Source organism: Salmo salar, chromosome 03, assembly GCF_965601325.2.
Source record: "Salmo salar chromosome 03, fSalSal1, whole genome shotgun sequence".
NCBI classification, from domain to species: Eukaryota; Metazoa; Chordata; class Actinopteri; order Salmoniformes; family Salmonidae; genus Salmo; species Salmo salar.
In genome coordinates, this window is record NC_138293.1 from 85948720 (window position 1) to 85970691 (window position 21972).

The following is a 21972-nucleotide window of genomic DNA, read 5'->3' on the forward strand; positions in this document are numbered from 1 at the left end:
TGTCTCTGTTTATTGAAGACTGAGGATCTTTGCTGTAACGTGACACTTCCTACGGCTCCCATAGGCTCTCAGAGCCCGGGAAAAAGCTGAATGATATCGAGGCAGCCCCAGGCTCAAACACATTATCGCGTTCGGATAGTGGCCGGTCAGAGTACTCAGACTCAGGCTCGTCCACGAGATGTTTTTATTTTCTCTCTTTTTGTACGTATACACGCTTTCCCGGTCGGAATATTATCGCTTTTTTATGAGAAAAATGGCATAAAAATTGATTTTAAACAGCGGTTGACATGCTTTGAAGTACAGTAATGGAATATTTAGAATTTTTTTGTCACGAAATGCGCCATGCTCGTCACCCTTATTTACCCTTTCGGATAGTGTCTTGAACGCACGAACAAAACGCCGCTATTTGGATATAACAATGGATTATTTGGGACCAAACCAACATTTGTTATTGAAGGAGAAGTCCTGGGAGTACATTCTGACGAAGAACAGCAAAGGTAATAACATTTTTCTTATAGTAAATCTGACTTTGGTGAGTGCTAAACTTGCTGGGTGTCTAAATAGCTAGCCCTGTGATGCCGGGCTATCTACTTAGCACATTTTGCAATATTCTTTCACCGAAAAGCTATTTTAAAATCGGACATATCGAGTGCATAGAGGAGTTCTGTATCAATAATTCTTAAAATAATTGTTATGTTTTTTGTGAACGTTTATCGTGAGTAATTTAGCCAATTCACCGGCAGTGTTCGGTGGGAATGCTAGTCACATGCTAGTCACATGCTAATGTAAAAAGCTGGTTTTTGATATAAATATGAACTTGATTGAACAAAACATGCATGTATTGTATAACATAATGTCCTAGGGTTGTCATCTGATGAAGATCAAAGGTTAGTGCTGCATTTAGCTGTGGTTTGGGTTTATGTGACATTATATGCTAGCTTGAAAAATGGGTGTCTGATTATTTCTGGCTGGGTACTCTGCTGACAATCTAATGTTTTTCTTTCGTTGTAAAGCCTTTTTGAAATCGGACAGTGTGGTTAGATTAACGAGAGTCTTGTCTTTAAAATGGTGTAAAATAGTCATATGTTTGAAAAATTTAAGTTTTTGCATTTTTGAGGTATTTGAATATCGCGCCACAGGATTACACTGGCTGTTGAGTAGGTGGGACGCAAGCGTCCCACCTAGCCCAGAGAGGTTAATAAATGGATCACTAGTCACTTTAAATAATTCCACTTTAATGTTTACACATCGTACATTACTCATCTCATATGTATATACTGTATTTTATACCATCTACTGCATCTTGCCCATGTTGCTCGGTCATTGCTCATCCATATATTTATATGTACATATGCTTATTCCATCCCTTTAGATTTGTGTGTATTAGGTAGTTGATGGGGAATTGTTAGATTACTTGTTAGATATTACTGCACTGTCGGAACTTGAAGCACAAGCATTTCGCTACACTCGCATTAACATCTGCTAACCATGTGTATGTGACCAATACAATTTGATGGTCATTGATTTCATTTGTATATTTCTTCCATGCATCTGACAAGTAACAAATCAATCACCAGCTACAATGGTCAGAATCTATCAGAGATACTGGGACCTTTTTGTGTCAGTTAAAAGACAACGCTACGCGCACACACACGGCGAGATGAGAGCTAATTTAACAGGACACCTACACCTCACCAGTCTGGTATGCTTTCCTTTAAAATCACATTTAATGCCAAATTTCAAAAATGGAGGAGGGGGGAGATCAGTCGTCCCAGTTTGTTTGTTCAGCTTTGATTGGAGAGAGACTGTGGTGTAAAAACTTCAATACTGTGCTTTATAAGACTGAGGTGTGATGACTTCAAGATGTGGAGAATTAGTGGCGCGCTGCAATCCATTTGCTGAATCGCCTTTATGAACAAACCACAGCCAGCCATTCAAGAAAAACAAGGGGTGAACAATCTGAGACAGTGTTAAACTACGCAGTCTTTGAGAGGTCTGAGCTGCAGAGGTGACCGTTTTCTTTCTCTCGCAGCCCTTTAACAGAGACGAGGTTTAAATAAAAAATGCCCACGCTAATCGGCAAAATCCTGCCTGTTTCACATCAGAGAGTATTAGCACCCTGCAGACCAAGAGTGTTCAGAGGAGAACAGAGGGGAGGGAGAGGTGAGAGGGAGAGGTAATGTGGGGAGGCAGAGATGAGGGGTAAGGAGGAAAGAGGTGAGAGAGAGGCTTGGGCAGTATACCAACGGTATGATTTTAAGCACACAAAAATTCAATTGAGCCAATCACAAAAAGCACATGGAGCAAACGTAACAGCAAACGTGATAAATTCACAACTAATCTCGGGTAAAGTTAATCCAGGATTCTGAGTTTTTCATGCAGAAAGGGGAAAATAAAACGCAGAAAGAAATATCTTGCTAAAATTATTCTTATTGTAAATTCTTCTCAGCTTTAGTCAAGATTAATTTCAGGCAAAACATCAGGAAATGTAGCTGGCTACATTTTTTCTATGATAGACATTAGAAATATGATAGCCACCCATCGTCATTGCAAAAAGTACCAAGCTTTTACATTCTAAGCTAGCTAATTTACTAAAGTGTGGCTGCTACAGTCTCAGGATGGTAAGTTGGTGGTTGAACATATCCCTCTAGTGGTGTGGGGGCTGTGCTTTGGCAAAGTGGGTGGGGTTATATCCTGCCTGTTTGGCCCTGTCCGGGGGTATCGTCGGACGGGGCCACAGTGTCTCCCGACCCCTCCTGTGTCAGCCTCCAGTATTTATGCTGCAGTAGTTTATCTGTCGGGGGGCTAGGGTCAGTCTGTTATATCTGGAGTATTTCTCCTGTCTTATCCGGTGTCCTGTGTGAATTTAAGTATGCTCGCTCTAATTCTCTCTGTTTCTTTCGGAGGACCTGAGCCCTAGGACCATGCCTCAGGACTACCTGGCCTGATGACTCCTTGCTGTCCCCAGTCCACCTGGCCATGCTGCTGCTCGAGTTTCAACTGTTTTGCCTGCGGCTACGGAACCCTGACCTGTTCACCGGATGTGCTACCTTGTCCCAGACCTGCTGTTTTCAACTCTCTAGAGACAGCAGGAGTGGTAGAGATACTCTGAATGATCGGCTATGAAAAGCCAACTGACATTTACTCCTGAGGTGCTGACCTGTTGCACCCTCAGCAACCACTGTGATTATTATTATTTGACCCTGCTGGTCATCTATGAACATTTGAACATCTTGGCCATGTTCTGTTATAATGTCCACCCGGCACAGCCAGAAGAAGACTGGCCACCCCTCATAGCCTGGTTCCTCTCTAGGTTTCTTCCTAGGTTCTGGCCGTTCTAGGGAGTTTTTCCTAGCCACCGTGCATCTACATCTGCATTGCTTGCTGTTTTTGGCTGGGTTTCTGTACAGCACTTTGTGACATCAAAGAAGGGCTTTATAAATACATTTGATTGCTAAGAAAATAGCATTGCTGTTCTGTTGTCATCTGATAAACTATTTTCAGTCAAATGTGTGGCACTAATGTATTTTGTGTTTAGAACAAGTAGTTGCCCACCCCTTATCACGCTATTGATGCAAAAAAACACTAGACTTTCAATATAAAAACGCAGGTGAAATGCTTTAAAATGCAGATTTTTTATGGTCTCTTTTGAAAATGCTGATTTCTGAAACTGAATGCGACCCCTTCTGTTTGCCAACTGAATATCCTATATAAGTTATCTAAGATTTTCTCCAACTATTCAATTGGTTTGCTAACTTGGTAGCTGAAGGTGGCTAGCTTGGGAAATAGCACACCTTGAGTGCACAGCTGGTAATACTGTATAAAAAGGTACGGAAATCTTGATACCGCCCACAACCATACTATGCAGCAGGGCTCCGTTGGTCCCACACCTATTTTGGGGGGACATCTGCAGTAGTGCCCCCTTCACCCCTCCATCCCATTCTAATCAGTTCCACTTCAGCAGATACATTAACCCGCACAGCGAGCGCACCGCCTGGGACCCTTCCCCCGTTTCCCCTGAAGCGGGTGGAACTGAAGGCAGTGTTTTTACGCTTGGCTGTATGTACACTAATGCTAACATGGGTGGAATAATGCTCACCCACCCAGGGGTTGGTGCCCATTCACCGAGCCCGGACGGAGGAGAACACCCACTAGGTAAGCAATGTGCCTGAAGAATACTTGTCTGGAGCCAATTTCTCAAGACGGGCACGAGCACACAGTGAACACAACCACTGGCGTACAGATCAAAACAAACAGACATTGGCTGGCATCCATGGATCAAACACACACGGCATAATGTCACACATTAACACTCACATCAAACCTGGGACAGCCGTCCCGCCTACACTGGCTGACAGGCTGTAAGGTGCTCTGTAGGGCTGGGAGGGCAGAGCAAAGCGTGCGTTTGCGGTCTACCACAGTAATAATGGGACTCAGAAACATGACTTGAGCCAGCCAAACCCATGACAACACACACTATGCTTTTATGCAGTGAATCCATTTACTATAGGCCAGTGGTTCTCAATCCTGGTCCTGGGGAACCCAAAGGGCTGCACATTTTTTGTTTTTGCCCTAGCACTTCACACCTAATTTCAAATCATCAAAGCCTGTTGTTGAGTTGATGATTTGAATCAGGTGTGTAGTGCGAGGGCAACAAAAAAAAACGTTTTGCACCCCTTTGGGTCCCCAGGACCAGGATTGAGAACCACTGCTATAGGCTAAATCAGGCCATTCAAAATTGTGAGAAAGAAGGTGTATGGTTTCATTTGTGGCTAAGCAGGAAAAAGCTATTCAGCATTGATAGTTTTCTAAACAAATAAAGATGCAGAGTGTGGGACACAGTCTAGCTAGATAGGCTAGAACTCTCATCAAGAAGTCAAAACCTGTAAAAAACACTAAGGCGACACCCATCACAAATTCACACATCCATTCATACAGGTTGTCTATTAAGCTTCAACACTTCTACTCTCTCCTCATAACTCCTCCCTCCCGGCATCATTTTCTCCAGGGCTGAGTGGGAGCGAGAAGGAGTGAGTGGGAGTGAGGAGAGGAATCTGCTCTTTTCGCATGTCTGCTTGAGGAATTTATGGGAATTGGGCTTTTTCAAGTCAAACAAAACCCTATTTTGTCTCTGCTGCCATCTGCGGCTCTAAATCTTCTCAGTGTACTCAGGACCCTGTGCCGCTTCACAACTTCAAAGGAAAGCAGGTCTGTGGCACACTATGCCATGTATCGCTGAGAAGTTGGTGAGTGAGTGTGGTGCTGGGCTATTATGGAGGATGTGCGTGTGTGTTTGTGTCAGCTGGGCAGTTCATTAGAGGGGTGTGTGTGTGTGTGTGTAAGACGTGCATTAGTGCGTACACTGAGGCAGAGAGCGTCTGATCTGGCAGCCCTCTCTAAAGAGGCAGCAGAGTGAGGGTCATGGTGCCTTACTGCCCAGCGACAGCTCTTCACTCCACTGAAAGATGAGCTAGGGCTGCAAAGGACCCCGGCCTGTCAGTGGGGAAGACTACAGCCCAGGACAGAACCAAAGAGCTGTTTGTAAACCGAGTCATATTCCTTTGGCACCAAATGGAAGAAAACGGACAAAACAAAGAGGGACTCCCTGCACTTAAGAAATAATTACCTGCAATAAAACGCTTGATTTTGTTTTCCGCAGCAAAACATTCAGCAAACGTGACCCAGTTGACAGACAATCGTCTGCCTTGTCGTCTCTCTGTATGTCCGGTACAGAGGTGGACATTGGGCGACGGATACATTGAGGGATTTGAACACTTTCCTTGACTGAGAATAAACAGTTGGTTGTGGTGTCTGTAATCCCTAACTTGGCCTCATTTGAGATGTTTGCATTTTCCCCCCAGCATTTGATAGTGGTGGAGAATTTACAGTTGCACAATGGAAACATCCATTCACTACCGACTGCACAATGAACCCCAAACGCAATTCACTACCACAACTCTACAACGGACGTAAGCTACACATGGCATTGCCATATAAAATAGAGATAAAAACAATAAAGCGCCCTCAATTAAGTCACAGAGAGCACTTAATTTAAGTCACATTATTTAAAGTGCATTTTACAGCGACAGGTTAAATACAAGCTAATCTGATAGCACTGAAGGTTATAGATCGCCCTCTGAACTTTGCAGCCCTCCCGTGGACTCCCGCCTTCCATTTAGGCTACTTCCTAGTCTTGGCTTTGACATTCTGAGGCAGCCAGTCACGCCCCTGGGAACAACTCAACGTGTAGCAGGGGTTTAAAGCTGACTTCTCTTCCAGGCAGGCGTGGGTAGCCTAACCACGTTTCATCAGAGCTACCGGACAATACAATGGAACATTAACTTTTTGAGGATGTGAGTGTGACACAATCATTAATTTAGGAGCCACCAAATCAATAAAACAATGTTCTATAAACTGCTTGACCCAGGAAGCCCCCCCCCAAACCCACCATTTGGCGACACACTGGTGTAAATAACTACAGTCCTGACTGGGGTTAACACCACCACATAAGGTCAATTCAACTTATCAGGATATCATTTAGCCAAGTGTAAGTGTAGTACAGGCAACCACACACTCCAGAACCGATGTGCAGCATAGGGGTGTGTGTGTGTGTGTGTGTGTCTGGTAGTGCTGAGAGATGGACCGAAATGTTGGTTATTTTTTGGTTTTTAAACTAATTGACCAACATGGGTTATATTTCTGGGGTTTTCTGTGAGCTCGATGTGCAGTTTCTGTAGAGATAAATCAGATCAAGCCTGAACTGTGCAATGTAATAGAGAGTTGAAGTTTTCAACAGGTAGTACTGAGTGATTAGTGCTTTTTGACGTCGGTCGGCATACTTATTTATATAAATAAAAGTAAGTCCCATGACTGCCCATTACATAGTTACCATAATGTATTCACATTAAAATATTTCAGTTGTCTATATTACATTTGTTTATTTGATGACTTTATTATTTCATTCCAAAATCATCTCTATAGAGCTGCTGTCAATGCTGACTGTCAAAAATCACTAGTTTAGTAGTTCTTCAAAGTAAATAAGGCATTCTTTTATGACTGCTAAATACCATCTATCAATCCCTTAGATCATGTATGTTCAGGTAGACATACCTTGTGAAGCAACAGCTGTTCTCTATATCACCTCACCATTGCGCATTCTTCTCTCTCTTCCGTAGCAGGCGTAAAACACAGACCAGACAAGTAGATGTGCAATGGATTATGGCCATTGTAGTTAATTACAACATTTTATGCACTAAACCACATAGAATATTGGCCTATTGGAAACTACAACTCCTTACTACATCGCACAGTTCAGGCTGGATCTGATTTATCGCTAGAGAAACTGTGCAATGTGCGAAATGAGTAAAAAAAAAAAAATAACAGAACGAAATGGAATTAAAATAATTTAACCAATGTCGGTCAATTAGTTGTTTAAAAACGGAAGAAAAAAAAGGGGGGGGGGGGGAAATCACTCAGCACTACCAACAGGACAGGCAGCAGCATTGACAGCAACTCTATAGAGATGAGATGACTTGGAATGAAATAAAGTCATCAAATAAACAAATGTAATATAGACAACTGAAATATTTTAAAGTAATGTGAATAAATGGTGGTTAATAAGTGATAAGCAGTAATGGGCAGTCACCACCATCACGGGACTTTCATGAAAAAATATATTGTCTGTTACAGCAGTGAACCCACATAATACATAGTGCATTTAATGAGGCTGACCCCATTTAGTCGACTGGTCAATTGTTAGGCTGTTGGTCGCCCCAGATTTCTTTAGTCGAGCAGTAGCAAAAAAAATATGTTAAAATACACCTGTCTGATTCGCAATGAGTGGACTGATCCATTGTGGAGGCCGTGGGGATGGCACAGTCCATTTTAAGACACGTGCTACTGAAATGGTATACGATTATATTAAGTCAGAACAATAGTGCAACATTATTGCGCTCTCTCCCACGTTGGATAACGGTCACTGTCCGCGGTTCTGAAACACATCAGCGTGCTGCCGAATTGGCACCGTCACCAAGACCATGTTGCTATGTGCATAATAGCAAAGTTAAACATCATATTGGAGATGAGAAAACAGGTCTTGCCTTGTCTAAGAAAAGTGAGGAGCAGAAACCAACTTAAAATAGGCCTATAATAGGGGCCTCTCGGGTGGCGCGGTGGTCTAAGGCACTGCATTGCAGTGCTAGCTGTGCCACCAGAGATTCTGGGTTCGAGTCCAGGCTCTGTTACAGCCGGCCGTGACCGGGAGGCCCATGGGGCGGCGCACAATTGGCCCAGCGTCATCCGGGTTAGGCCAGCAGGGATATCCTTGTCTCATCGCGCACTAGCAACTCCTGTGGCGGGCTGTGCGCAGTGCATGCTGACCAGGTCGCCAGATGTACAGTGTTTCCTCCGACACATTTGTGCGGCTGGCTTCCGGGTTGGATGGGCATGGTGTCAAGAAGCAGTGCGGCTTGGCTGGGTTGTGTTTCGGAGGACGCATGGCTCTCGACCTTAGCCTCTCCCAAGTCCGTATGGGAGTTGCAGCGATGAGACAAGACTAACTACCAATTGGATACCACGAAATTGGGGAGAAAAAGGGGTAAAAAAAGATATAATATTACATAAAATTTTTTTTTTTTTTAAATAGGCCTATAATTAATAGCCTAACTTAAATGTGCCTGGTTTATAAATATACATCCATCCATACACATATATACATACATATGTACAGAAATAAACCAGATCCTGCTTCTGTTGCCTGTTTGAGTGTTTGTTAAATAGCTTACTAATTCTGTGAGCATCAAGCCTGATGCAACCACAACATGTCAGATAATTTCACAAATTTGTCTGTTTTTAATCTTTGATATGCTGTAATAAAGCCTTTACTTCTGCTTTCTTAACAGCCTCTCTGGTATTTTTAGGATGTATTTAGTGTTGTGTACGCCGTTGCAAATTGTCCAAAAAAGTTAACCCTCCTTTTTCTTGATCTCATTAATAATAATAATCATTATAATAAGTAATGGCATTATCATTAGTAGGCTTAGTATAGCAGCCTTGTATAACCACCATTGAGCTATAGCCCTAACATGCTGACCAAACCGGATGCGCCCCATCGCGCACACATTGATTTTTGTTCACCCAGACTAGAAGAGAACAGGACACACAGGTTAAAACATATAAAACTGAACCAATTATATTAATTTGTGGACAGGTCGAAAAGCATTGAACATTTATAGAAATTTAGCTAGCTTGCTTGCTGTTATCTAATTTGTGCTGGGATATAAACATTGGGTTGTTATTTTACCTGAAATGCACAAGGTCCTCTACTCCGACAATGAATCCACAGATAACTGTAAACCGAATTCGTTTTTCCTCATCATCTCTCCTCCTTCCTACAGGCTTTTTCTTCTTTGGACTTTATATGGCGGTTGGAAACCAACTTTACGGGGCATTACTAGAACCGACTGGAGTGTGGAAGTCAGTTCATCTTTCAATCACCCACGTGGGTATAAGCGTCTAAAAACCAATGAGATGGCACGTGGGTATATGCTTCTAAAAACCAATGAGATTTGAGAGGTCGGACTCGCAGCGCGTTGAGCTTCACAAATGGAACCTATTTCTATTTTAGTGTCTGGCCATGCATATGCTCGCTGAGGAGCACGAGCAGTGTGGGTGCAATGATTGAATAACATGTGTACATTTATTTTGCAACGCACGCGACACGAGTGGTGTGGTCAGCATGTTAGAGCGCATCCTGTTTAGTCTTATACCGTAACTTACTTAGGCATATATTTCAATACTTCTAGGCAACTGCATTAATCATTCATTCGTTCATGTTATCACACAGCATACAAGTCATTCATGATTTGAAATGCAGTCAAGCATTTTAGTTTTAAAATAAAAATGTATCAAACCTTGAATAAATTAGCGTAAACAATAAATAAACTTTCATTGCGGAAATTGCATTCACGAATGAATGCGACTTTAGTCTTTGCTGTAATTAAGGCTTTCCAAAACAAATACACATTACAGACTCTGGTACGCGTATCATTTATTTTGTGTTATTGACATTGTTCCAAATAGTCTGAAAAATGATATTGTAATCTAACAGCACCTGTTTGGCACACACAATATGCAAAGCACTTGCTCCTTACCTCATTTTTCTTGATCTCCAATATTTTCCACAAATAGTCACATTTATTCCACAAATCTGACTTCCCGTTTTCCTCCCAAGTAACCAGTAAACATTCCCCCGTTTTGAGTTTGTCATGTCCTCAGCATCCATTTTACTCTCAATTGTGTTACGGTGTTTGGAGTTTGTTATAACCAATTCATTGATGTGATAATGATATGCTATAGGTCAGGCCCTATTGGTCAAGTGCATGCGATGCATAAAATGTGTCTTGTAAAGAGAGCAAGGGTTGAGGGAATGTTTTTCCTAAACAAATGAGGGATTTCGGTAACAGAATTTTCAGTCAGAAATGGCTGTAATTATGTTGCAGCTTCAGCAACACGGACAGCGGAATAAACCCTGCTGATGTTCTGCGGTGGTCGCTGCAGCAGGGAGGAGAGAAACAGCCGGTGCTAGTCTCAGTCACTCACTGTCATTTTTCTTTAACAGAGCAGCAAGTCTGAGCCCGGCCTGGCAGAATCAAATCAATTGCGGTCGGACTCTAGTCATTTGTTTAATTATTTCATCAAACAGTGGGCTTAAATCATAAGACAAGCTCAGTGCATATCATGGATTTGATTTAAACACATCGGATGTTTTATCATTTCAATTGATTGGTCGAAATAACATATGACTATTGTCAAAGATTTTGTCAGGGACTGCCATAATTGTTTAATTTTGTATTACAGCATATAAACCACATAATGCATAGTCAAAGAAATAATGGAATCCCCCCAAAAATTAGTTTTTTAAATTGAACCTAATCCGACATTAAAAAGCACTAATCGCTTAGCTCTTGTGCGTGGAGGCAGGGAGTGGTGCAGCTGCCACAGCAACTTCATACAATGTTAAGCATAAAATATGACTGGTTGTTAAATACCCATGTTAAACGATATGTTGGCTGGCTGCGGCTAGCGATATGAGGCCAGGAGCCAGGGGAAGTCGTGCAGGTTCAAATCAAATCAAATTTTATTGGTCACATACATATGTTTAGCAGATGTTATTGCGGGTGTAGCAAAATGCTTGTACTTCAAGCTCCGAGAGTGCAGTAACATCTAACAAGAAATATCTAACAATTTACCAACATTTATCCAATAGACAAATCTAAGTAAGGAATGGAATTAAGAATATATACATATGGATGAGCGATGTCAGAGCAGCATGGACTAAAATACAGTAGAATAGTATAGAATACAGTATATACAATAGAGATGAGTAATGCCAGATTGATGTTTACCCAAGTGACCAGTGTTCCATTTCTTAAAGTGGCCAGTAATTTCTAGTCTATGTCTATAGGCAGCAGCCTCTAATGTGCTAGTGATTGCCGTTTAGCAGTCTGATGGCCTTGAGATAGCTGGGACCGAGACACTGAAAAACAGCGTTGACGCACCTGTACTGACCTCGCCTTCTGGATGTTAGCGGAGTGAACAGGCAGTGGCTCGGGTGGTTGCTGTCCTTGATGATCTTTATGGCCTTCCTGTGACATTGGGTGCTGTAGGTGTCCTGGAGGGCAGGTAGTTTGCCCCCGGTGATGCGTTATGCAGATCGCACCACCTTCTGGAGAGCCTTGCGGTTGTGGGTGGTGCAGTTGCTGTACCAGGTGGTGATGCAGCCCGACAGGATGCTCTCAATTGTGCATCTGTAAAAGTTTGAGGGTTTTAGATGCCAAGCCAAATTTCTTCAGCCTGGTGAGGTTGAAGAGGCTCGGTTGTACCTTCTTCACCACACTGTCTGTGTGGGTAGTCCATTTCAGTTTGTCAGTGATGTGTAAGCCAAGGAACATGAAGCTTTCCACCTTCTCCACTGCGGTCCCATCGATGTGGATAGGGGGGTGCACCCTCTGCTGTTTCCTGAGTGTTTGGGTGGGTACAGTGTGGTGGTAGACCCTGAGGTTAGGTTTATGCTTAATGTTCCTCTCTCTCTGATAAAAACCAACCAAGGCAGCGCTGTGGTAGGCTTTTGTTATTGTCTGGGAGGCTAGGTTTATGAGCACAGGAGACCTGTCCATAAACTTCAATGCAGGGCCCCTATTCAAGGGCAGCGTCTAAGAAATTCCTATCGGTTTCACTCTGTATGAACATTTATATAACTTACCTTCAAGTTCATGTTGACACTTCTGTTGACTGTGCTCATACAATAGTCCTATTCCGGTAGGTTAACAAGTGTCTATGAGTGTTGAAATGAACCAAATTCAACAGGTTGCACTTTTCTTTTGAACAGACACGGCGGCTATATCACAAGTCTCGTCTGCGTTCGGACCGCTGTTCCAACTCACACTCCACCGCAATGACATTATCCGGAACATAGGGGTGGCAAGTTTTCAGAGGCGTAGCTAGTAAACCGAGAAGGAGTGACAGACACATCAGCACATGGTGCAATACCAGCACCGCCAGTAGGCTGACTTTACTACCAAGGCATATGGGCAAATCGAGAAGAGAGCAGCGGGGGATTGGCTACAGAGACGGGTGACTGTAGATTCAGTGACAGTCGGGTGTGACAATTTAATACCACGAACAACTAGACTGCAAAGCTCGAGAGCTGACATATGAAAGTTCCAAGTGAGGAACATTGTGCACGAGCGAACGCAGCCAGACAAAACATAAAAGTACAGTTTTCATTATCACTAAAATAACTCATTCATTGTTGGCATACATTTATTTTTTCAACAGACTGACGACAAAATAGGCCCTACTTGGTGCTTACCTGGACCATCTGACGATGAAAGAGCAGGTGAATTGAGTTTCGGTCGCTTTGCGTTGGGAGGTCCGACGTCCAGCAAATTGTCAGCCATTGTGATCGGTAAGAATGATCACTAAATAATGATGCAAAATGAAATTCGACTCCTTCCAGCTAGATTTTTTGTATGGCAACAATCTTCTTTCTTACTCACACCCCACGTATAGAGGGGTATTTAACCAACTAGCTGGCAAGATAGAAATATGCTTGCACTAGTCAGCCGAGTAGAATGTTTCAAAATAAAGGCAACAGCGCCACGCTCCGCCGCTGACAATCACCCCATGATAATCCAACACCCAACACCCACATAATTATCGTTAATAATTATAGCCAAAAAATATTTCAGTTCACGAAAAATAAATTAAAATATTAGCAAAAAAAGTATATAGTGTGGATTCAAGTCCCTTTCTCCATAAATCCCTAGATAGGCATCTTTAAATAAGCGCCTTTTCCCGGTCCAAATGAACAGCCTTAAATTCAATTTTCGCCTCCAATAAAGACAAGAAATTTACAAAAATATTTTGTATGCGCCGATGTATTTTTCTCGCTACTGTCTCTCGATAAATACATCGTCTCGGAACAGAGATATGGAGAAGCGGCGCTCTCTGAAGGGGAAATCAAATATACGAGGGGCTCTCTAGACGACAAAAATTGATCCAATCCTCGTTTTTTCTCAATAATTATCTTCGAAGGAATAAAGACTTCGATTTTCTGCAGAATAAAGCCGTTTGAGCACGGTCTAAATGGCTCGTTTCGGTCTAAAAAATAAGGCTCTCCCGAAATCCTGATTCTGAGCCGCGTCAAGATGGCGGCTGTTGATTCCTCCGATACAAAAAGTTTTTTTCTTTCTAGCTAGACTGTGGGGGGGAGGGGCTGTGCAATCACGCCCTACGCAAACCTATGCCCTGCCGTGCGTCATGTGGACGTACATCAACAAGCCTCTAGGGGTGGAATAACCCAAAAAATTAAGTAGCTGTCAAAGCACTTTCTAACCTCAAGTGTTACAGAACAATGTACAAGTGAGCAGTTATTGTGCAGTCCCCCATATACATTGTGTATTATGCGTCACCAAGTCACCAACCCTCATAAGACCATTGTGGGGCACTTCACCCTTGTCCATCCATCTAGTCAGCTACATTTGTATCAATTTAAGGAGCCAAGCAACAGAAGTTTACATGCAATTGTAAATGCATCATTAAAAGTTGTAATAATGGGTAAATATCAAGCAATGCAAACAGAACCATCCAAACAAATCTCAGAAAAAAAATCACTTTATTTTTTACCTTCATTTGCGGACCCCTCCAAAAATGCAGCGTGCTATAGGCTATATAAAATACAGTGGGAGGGAGGCCAAAGATCTACCAGCCACAACTGTACAGTAGGCTTATATGAAACAGGGTCTGAAAACATTAACAGAAATCTAGCAGTGTTATTTTACCTTGCATGGTGTTGATGATGTAGCCTGGTCCCAGATCTGTTTGCACTGTCTCGTCAGCTCTTACATTGACCATAGGAGCTGCCAACAGCACAAACCAATCTGAAACCGACCAGGCTACTCATGGGGGAATACCATGGGATCCCTTAGGAAGGAGAGATCTGTCACCGAGGCCTATATAGAAGTAGTGGTGGCAGGAAAATGTCCTTATAGGTCCATGTGGCTCAGTTGGTAGAGCATGGTGCTTGCAATGCCAAGTTGTGTGTTCGATTCCCACGGGGGACCAGTACGTCGCTCTGGATCAGTGTGTCTGCTAAATTACTAAAATGTAAATTGACTTTGACATACTGAGGTGGAAAGAAGTGGACAAGTTCAGACAGCACACAATCCTAGGCCTACTGGGGTAAGTTAGAGCATCCCTCTCCCACAATCATACAGTTACACAAACATTCGTACAGGTAGGTACACACACATACTATACATGCAGGCAAACATGACATTTGGACATAATTGTAACAGTGTTCTAACGTGTATCTAACCTTCCATGTATTCCTCAACCCTTCAACAATGGCACCTGTATAAATAATACAAAATATAAAACGCATATGTACATACAGAGTGAGTGCTTTGTGCAAAATGTATACATACTGCATACATATCGTACTAGTGAGTATAGAAACAACCCGTCATCAATGTGCACGACAAGTCAGAGCAAATTAAAGAGGGGGAAATAAGGCCAAACATACATCAAATCAATCACATCTCTATTTGGCATCAAAACTAGTCCCATTCTGTTAGTTCACAACGTTTCAATCCATGAAGTCCTTTTTGCAGTGAAGGCAAGTTAGTTTTTTTTTGTACTAAGCTTTTTTTGAAGTAGGGAACCCAATACCTTTTTCACACTACTGAGCCCAACAGAGCTGTTCTGAGCTGGTACGGTAACACATTCAACACAGTTGCAGTGTGAAATGAAAATAGAGCCATCATCACAGTACGGTTGAATTGGGAATAAGATTTGAGCTCCAATACCTCTATAAGAGTTAGCCTTAAATTCAACAATTTATTTCCCTTCGCTTTCTAAAGAACGCTACTTATCCAGCATCAACACGATAAAACACCAGGAATCCATAGTTTGATAAGCAGAGTTTCTCAAAAGCAATAAGATAAGCTGTAGCTAATATCTGGGTTTTATCTTCCTTTCATGTGTCCAGACCTCAATTATGCAGTTTCCCCTTCCTTGGGACATTTAGCAACATAACACTGTGTGAAGTTTATTATTGAAACTGATTGTTTCCAATATGTCCCTTTACTGTAAACTCTCCTTCCAGACTCAGATCAAACATCTCCAATCCAAAGTTAAATCTAGAATCGGCTTCCTACTTCACAACAAAGCATCCGTCACTCATGCTGCCAAACATACACTCGTAAAACTGACCATCCTACCGATCCTCGACTTCAGCGATGGCATTTACAAAATAGCCACCACTGCCCACCACTGCGACCTGTACGCTCTCGTTGGCTGGCCCTCGCTTCATACTCGTCGCCAAACCACTGGCTCCAGGTCATCTACAAGACCCTGCTAGGTAAAGTCCCCCCTTATCTCAGCTCGCTGGTCACCATAGCAGCACCCACCTGTAGCACGTGCTCCAGCAGGTATATCTCACTGGTCACCCCCAAGCCAATTCCTCCTTCGGCCGCCTCTCCTTCCAGTTCTCTGCTGCCAATGACTGGAACGAACTACAAAAATCTCTGAAACTGGAAACACTTATCTCCCTCACTAGCTTTAAGCACCAGCTGTCAGAGCAGCTCACAGATTACTGCACCTGTACATAGCCCATCTATAATTTAGCCCAAACAACTACCTCTTCCCCTACTGTATTTATTTATTTTGCTCCTTTGCACCCCATTATTTATATTTTGCACTTTCTTCCACTACAAATCTACCATTCTAGTGTTTTACTTGCTATATAGTATGTACTTCGCCACCATGGCCTTTTTTTGCCTTTACTACCTCCCTTATCTCACTTCATTTGCTCACATTGTATATAGACTTATTTTTCTACTGTATTATTGACTATATGTTTGTTTTACTCCATGTGTAACTCTGTGTTGTTGTATGTGTCAAACTGCTTTGCTTTATCTTGGCCAGGTCGCAATTGTGAATGAGAACTTGTTCTCAACTTGCCTACCTGGTTAAATAAAGGTGAAATAAAAAAAATAAAAAATTGTAATCAATGGAATTTGGGTAGGTTACAACAAGGGTTGCACGCTCATAATCAGCAAGAATACATTTGACAATTTGAAAACAATCCCGTTTGTAGATTAATGCACTTAAAATGGGCCTAACCCCATTCAAGCAATTCTACACAGTACAACAATATCCAGTCAAACAAAGCAAAACTACATTTTAGTTATTCCCTGTTTTTAAATGCACATCAGAACAAATAAGTGGCAGCTGTCTACCAAAAAGTGACAATGAACTGCAATATTGAGTTTCATACTCATATCAGTGATACTAAATGTTGGAAACAATTGCTCAGCAGGTTATGTAGTAGAAAAGGCACATGTCAAATTCATATAAAAAGTTAAAAGAACTTGGATGAGAAAAATATGTACACATGTAAAATAGCAAAAAAAAATGTGTATTCAAGGAGGTTTGAGAAACAAAATGTGGCAATCTTAATTAAATGATATCAGAGTTGATTTAGAGAGGATTTTCCTATGACTGAAAAGGCACTACTAGCAAACTCTTGCAGTACACACAAGGAACCTGTAGTAAAACAAATTATGGCACTACAAAAGACAAACTTAAGTGCTGAAAGTTGAAAGATGCACTTAAAACCCAAATGATTGCTGGGATATCCTGAGTATCTCCATCTTTACTCAAGTCTTTTACTATGAACATTTACTTTCCAAGTTATACTCCTAATTCAGAACGCTTTGATATTGTACCTTTGAGGTTTCAAAGTATGTCTGAGGTCACAAATAATATAGACATTTCCATCCCCAGTTTTTATGTAAGTAAAGTCATACCGTATCATTTTTTTAAAATCACGACATCTGTGATGGAAACAGGAAGTTTCGGTACAATTTTATAAATGCCGAAAGATAATTTGTTTGTTCGATGGGGTGGGATTTTTCTGTGTTGGTAATTTTTTTAATTAATTATGCGAGAAATGGCAGTGGAAACGCCTTTAAAGGTAAATATTCATATAATAATCATATCGAAGTAAACCTTGAGTCACGCGATGATAAGCAGTTTATTAGGCTACAGATGAAATAGGCCGAACTTATGATGGGTGATGAAAGTGCACAGTGATCTTGATGCTCCTTTCCAATAAATATCGAGGGTCTGATTCTGGTGACATGTTGATCGATGGTTGGCTGCCATTTGAAAAATACTCATTTTCTCGCTCTTATCCATAATAATCTCATTATGTAGACTAGCCTATCTGCACTGTATCTGTGAGCTGTTGGCAAGAGCGTATGTACCAAGACCAGAGTAGGCAAATAGGCTATTTTACCCAACTGTTTTTTTACAACAAAACTATTGGTAGAGTTGAAAATGCAATGGAAACACACTGAACTTTAGATTTTTATTTGGTACGTGAAAAAGTATATTTTGTGGAAAAATGCGCATATTTTCTTTATGCAGATTTTAGAATATTCGCATGAAAATCTGTCACCAATTGGATGGAAACCTAGTAGTACCATTACTTGTTTTGTTATTTTCCCCGAGCACCCAAGCCCTTTTACTAAAACAGAGAGAAAGTGACAGGGATGATTAGACTTGCAGTTGGAGGATATGCACTGTACAGTTTACCATACTCAATTCTCTCAAGAAAGGGTCTGATAAAACAACGCATACAGTACATGATATATATATACATATAAAAAGAAAACAACGAGATCTCAACTTCGACAAAACAAACACACAAAACAAATAGGAAAATATGTAGCACTGAACATGCACACTTCATATGTTTTATATGTTGCTTACATGGCGCATGTTAGAAACTTCCCTTATTATCCAGGATCTAATTTGGCAGGAATGCTGTAACAAGAGGAAGGAATCGGGTGCATTCCCCATTGCATGTATTTCTAAATAGCCGGACGGTAGAGTAACAGGAGTGGAGCGTGGCGATAGCAGATCAAGTCCTATTTGAAGGTCAATATACCAATAAACCATTCCGTTAAACTGGATCACTCAACATCTTAACTCAGGTCCGTCACAAGAGACTACTCAAGATTAGCCTGGTCCCGGATCGGTTTGTGCTCTTGCCTATTCCACATGATATGTACGTGACGCACATGTAACAATTTTAACAGATTGTTAACTGTATTGTAAGCAAACCAGCACGTTCAATAGAAACTTCCTATTAGGACGCCTACCTAGAGGGGTGCACTTCAAACCTCAACAACGGTAGCCTAACAACAGATTTCATTCCTGTAAAAGACTAGGAAGAGGTTATGGCACATGAACTAACCTGTGGTGCTAAAAGTTAGCTTTATAGACTTGCAGAGCTAATGTGCAGTTGAAGCTAATTAATGATATGTTAAAGAATTAGGGTCAAGTCCTAACTTGAACATTTTCACTTAGTCATGCATTGATGTCAATGGGAGACTTCGACTTAAAACAGACTTAAGTGGGAGTTAGGATTCAGCCCTAATTACTATTACCAAGGTCTAGTTGACGGCTTGAGGCTGGTAAGACAGAGGTCCTTACTTTTAACCAGGGCCGGGAGAAAAAATACCACATCAGCAAGAGGGATTTCATTATTTCTTGATCACACTCCCGACCTTCTTCCCACGCTTTCATCAGTTGCAGAATGACAACTTACAGCCACCTCTCCACATGAGGCCGTGGAAGGCAGTTATTACTGTAGTGTAGCGCACAGACACAAGCACACAGTCAAGCCTTCCGACTGATGTTGTAGATATTGTTGTGGGTTTGTCTGAGAGCGTTGTGCGAGGCCTGTGCTTTTCTTAGACAATTTAAAGTGATTCACTGTGAAAAGTCGACTCCATCTTGCTTCCCTTTATAACCCACCATTCACTCTTCACTGTGGCATTCCTTATTGCTCCGATTCTTGTAAACTCCTTAACTACAGTAATAAAAGCAATGTCATAGCTACACAGACCAAAGACAACTATAACAAACTGACAGAAACCAAGCTTTTGCCTTAAAATGTACATAAGGTTCACAGTTTTGTAGTGTAGAAGTCTTTCCCAGTTATCTTTTCCCTTTATGTTTCTTCCTCTTTCCTTGTTCAGATCAGCTTTGTCTACACATTATTTTGTGCTAAAGGCACTTAATCAAAAGACATAAAAAACAAGGGCAAAAAAAAAAGCCCAAACATACAACAACAAAAAAGACTAAAGATGTTAGTGAGAATCAAGTAGGAGGCTGGGTTCTATAGCAACATAAGTGCCCATCGTACTTTCCCCATCTTCTTATTCACTCTTACTGTGCCCACCAGATACATCGGTCGTGTTCAGTGGGCATGAACCGGAAGAAAACAGACGTAGTATCTGAACTTGTTCAATAAGAAATGCTCATTTTCGCTTACAGTTGCAAAAAGATTTACAAAGGTGTGCCCTAATGAGCACGAACCTGGAGAAGAATTGACAACAGAGGAGCCAGAAACTGGTGCCATTTAGGTGTTTCCTTCTGTATGCCTTCTCGTCACATATGCCTGTTCCATAATAAGCTTCAACTGGCAGGAATGCAAGAAAGGCCGTGCTTAAAGGGCTGAAGGCTAATGCAAAAAGCTATCGCAGACATAACAGTCTTAGAGTTTCGTTAGCTCGCCAATAATGTCATCATCGTCCTTCTCTTTCTCTTTTTCCACCTCCTTCCGTAAATCAGTAGCTGTGGCATTCTGAGGGGAGAGAGGCTGGAGGGAGGCAGGCACAACAGGTTTTGGTTGTTGGAGGACGTTTGTTGTAGGAGCTCCAGCTAGACTAGTGGTGGGCAGATTTGGTTGTTGGACGTTGGTTGAAGGAGTTTCACCTTTATTAGTGGTGGGCAGATTTGGTTGTTGGACTGTCAAAAGAGCTCCAGCTAGACTAGTGGTGGGCAGATTTGGTTGTTGGATGTTGGTTGAAGGAGCTTCACCTTTATTAGTGATGGGTAGATTTGGTTGTTGGACTGTCAAAAGAGCTCCAGCTAGACTAGTGGTGGGCAGATTTGGTTGTTGGACTGTCAAAAGAGCTCCAGTTAGACTAGTGGTGGGCAGATTTGGTTGTTGGACTGTCAAAAGAGCTCCAGTTAGACTAGTGGCAGGCAGATTTGTTTGTTGGACGTTGGTTGAAGGAGTTTCACCTTTATTAGTGATGGACAGATTTGGTTGTTTGACTTTCAAAGTATCTCCAGCTTGACTAGTGATAGGCAGGGAGGCTAGACCAAGGCAGGATGATGAGGAGGAGCGTCTGGCTGTGATGGTCTCTGTAGTAGTAGGGCTACAGTAGTATTGTTGCCGACTGTCTGGCCTATCTCCAGCCTCCACCACCCCCCTCTCAGGCCGCAGCAGACCCGTGGACACCCCAGAGCTGAGCGAGGGACTGGTGGTAGTGGGGACACCTGCCATGGAGCTAGGCACCATATTAGAGAGCTCATCTGTTGGCGAGCGCCCGATACTCCCATCCACCTGCACCCGGATCTCTGGCGAGACGGAGAGCAGGTACTGGGGCACGGGGGTGCCGCTGTCCGCACTCTTGGGGAACAGAAAGGTCTTCATTTGACCTTTGCCCTTGACGTTGACTGTGCCGCGGTAGTCGAAGTTGTAGTCCATGGCACTGAGGGCGCAGTAGCTCTCCTCGCTCACCTGCACGCGGCACTCCACGCCCGTGGTGTCCATGCGACTGGCGATGTTCACAGTGTCGCCCCAGATGTCGTAGAGCAGCTTAGTGGTGCCGATCACCCCTGCAGTCAAAGGGCCGTGGTTGAACCCGATGCGCAACTTGAACTTGAAGCCCAGCATGTTCTTGTTGAAGTCGTCCACCACGCGCATCATCTCCAGGGCGAAGTCAAACAGCGCCCGCAGGTGGCCGTGAGGGTGCGGTGCCTCGGCGCACTGCTGCGCATTCAGCCCAGCCGCCGCCATGTACGTGGCGCCGATGGTCTTGATCTTCTCGATGTTGTTGAAGGGCGGCTCGCGAAGCAGTTCGTCGAAGTCACCGATGAGCTCGTTGAGCACGCGGTAGCACTCCTTGCCGCCCTCGTAACTCTCCTCGTAGAACTCGCTAAAGTTAACGATACTGGCAAAAATCACGCCAACATTACCATGGTTTTTGGAGTAACTCTGAGTCACTTTGAGCTGCTCTGCCACGTGGATGGGGATGATGTTCCTAAGCAACCAATCGGCTTGGTCCCTCATGTTCTGGATCTTGATGCGGTGCTGGTCGGCCTCCACGTTGCCGTGGTAATGGAGGCGGTAGCTGACTTCGAACTCGCGGTTGAGGAACCAGACGAGCAGGAGGAGCAGAAAGAAGGCCACTCCCACCTCGGGGCCCAGCAGGTCCTGGAGGCGGGGCACGGGGTCAGCGGTGGGCTCAGACTGATCATGTACAACACTGCTGCGGTTACTGTTGTTGGTGGCGTCGCCAGACCTGGAGGAGAGAGAAAGGGAGG

The 21972-nt window shown here is 42.8% G+C and overlaps 2 protein-coding genes across 3 annotated transcripts in view; both read right to left on the reverse strand.

The window, feature by feature from the left end:
• LOC106601889 (histone lysine acetyltransferase CREBBP) overlaps positions 1–13742 on the reverse strand; it is a 92497-nt gene extending 78755 nt beyond the window's left edge. Inside the window, 1 exon segment of the mRNA XM_082972850.1 lies at positions 12872–13742. Coding sequence (XP_082828976.1) covers positions 12872–12959 — 88 coding nt within the window. The 5' untranslated portion in view covers positions 12960–13742.
• Positions 13743–14159: 417 nt separating this feature from the next.
• Positions 14160–21972, reverse strand: part of LOC106601890 (adenylate cyclase type 9) — a 68190-nt gene continuing 60377 nt past the window's right edge. For both annotated transcript variants that reach the window (XM_045715638.2, XM_045715639.2), the window contains one exon: positions 14160–21950. In XM_045715638.2, the coding sequence (XP_045571594.2) occupies positions 20132–21950 (1819 nt within the window). In that variant the 3' untranslated portion in view covers positions 14160–20131. The remainder of the gene's footprint in view (positions 21951–21972) is intronic.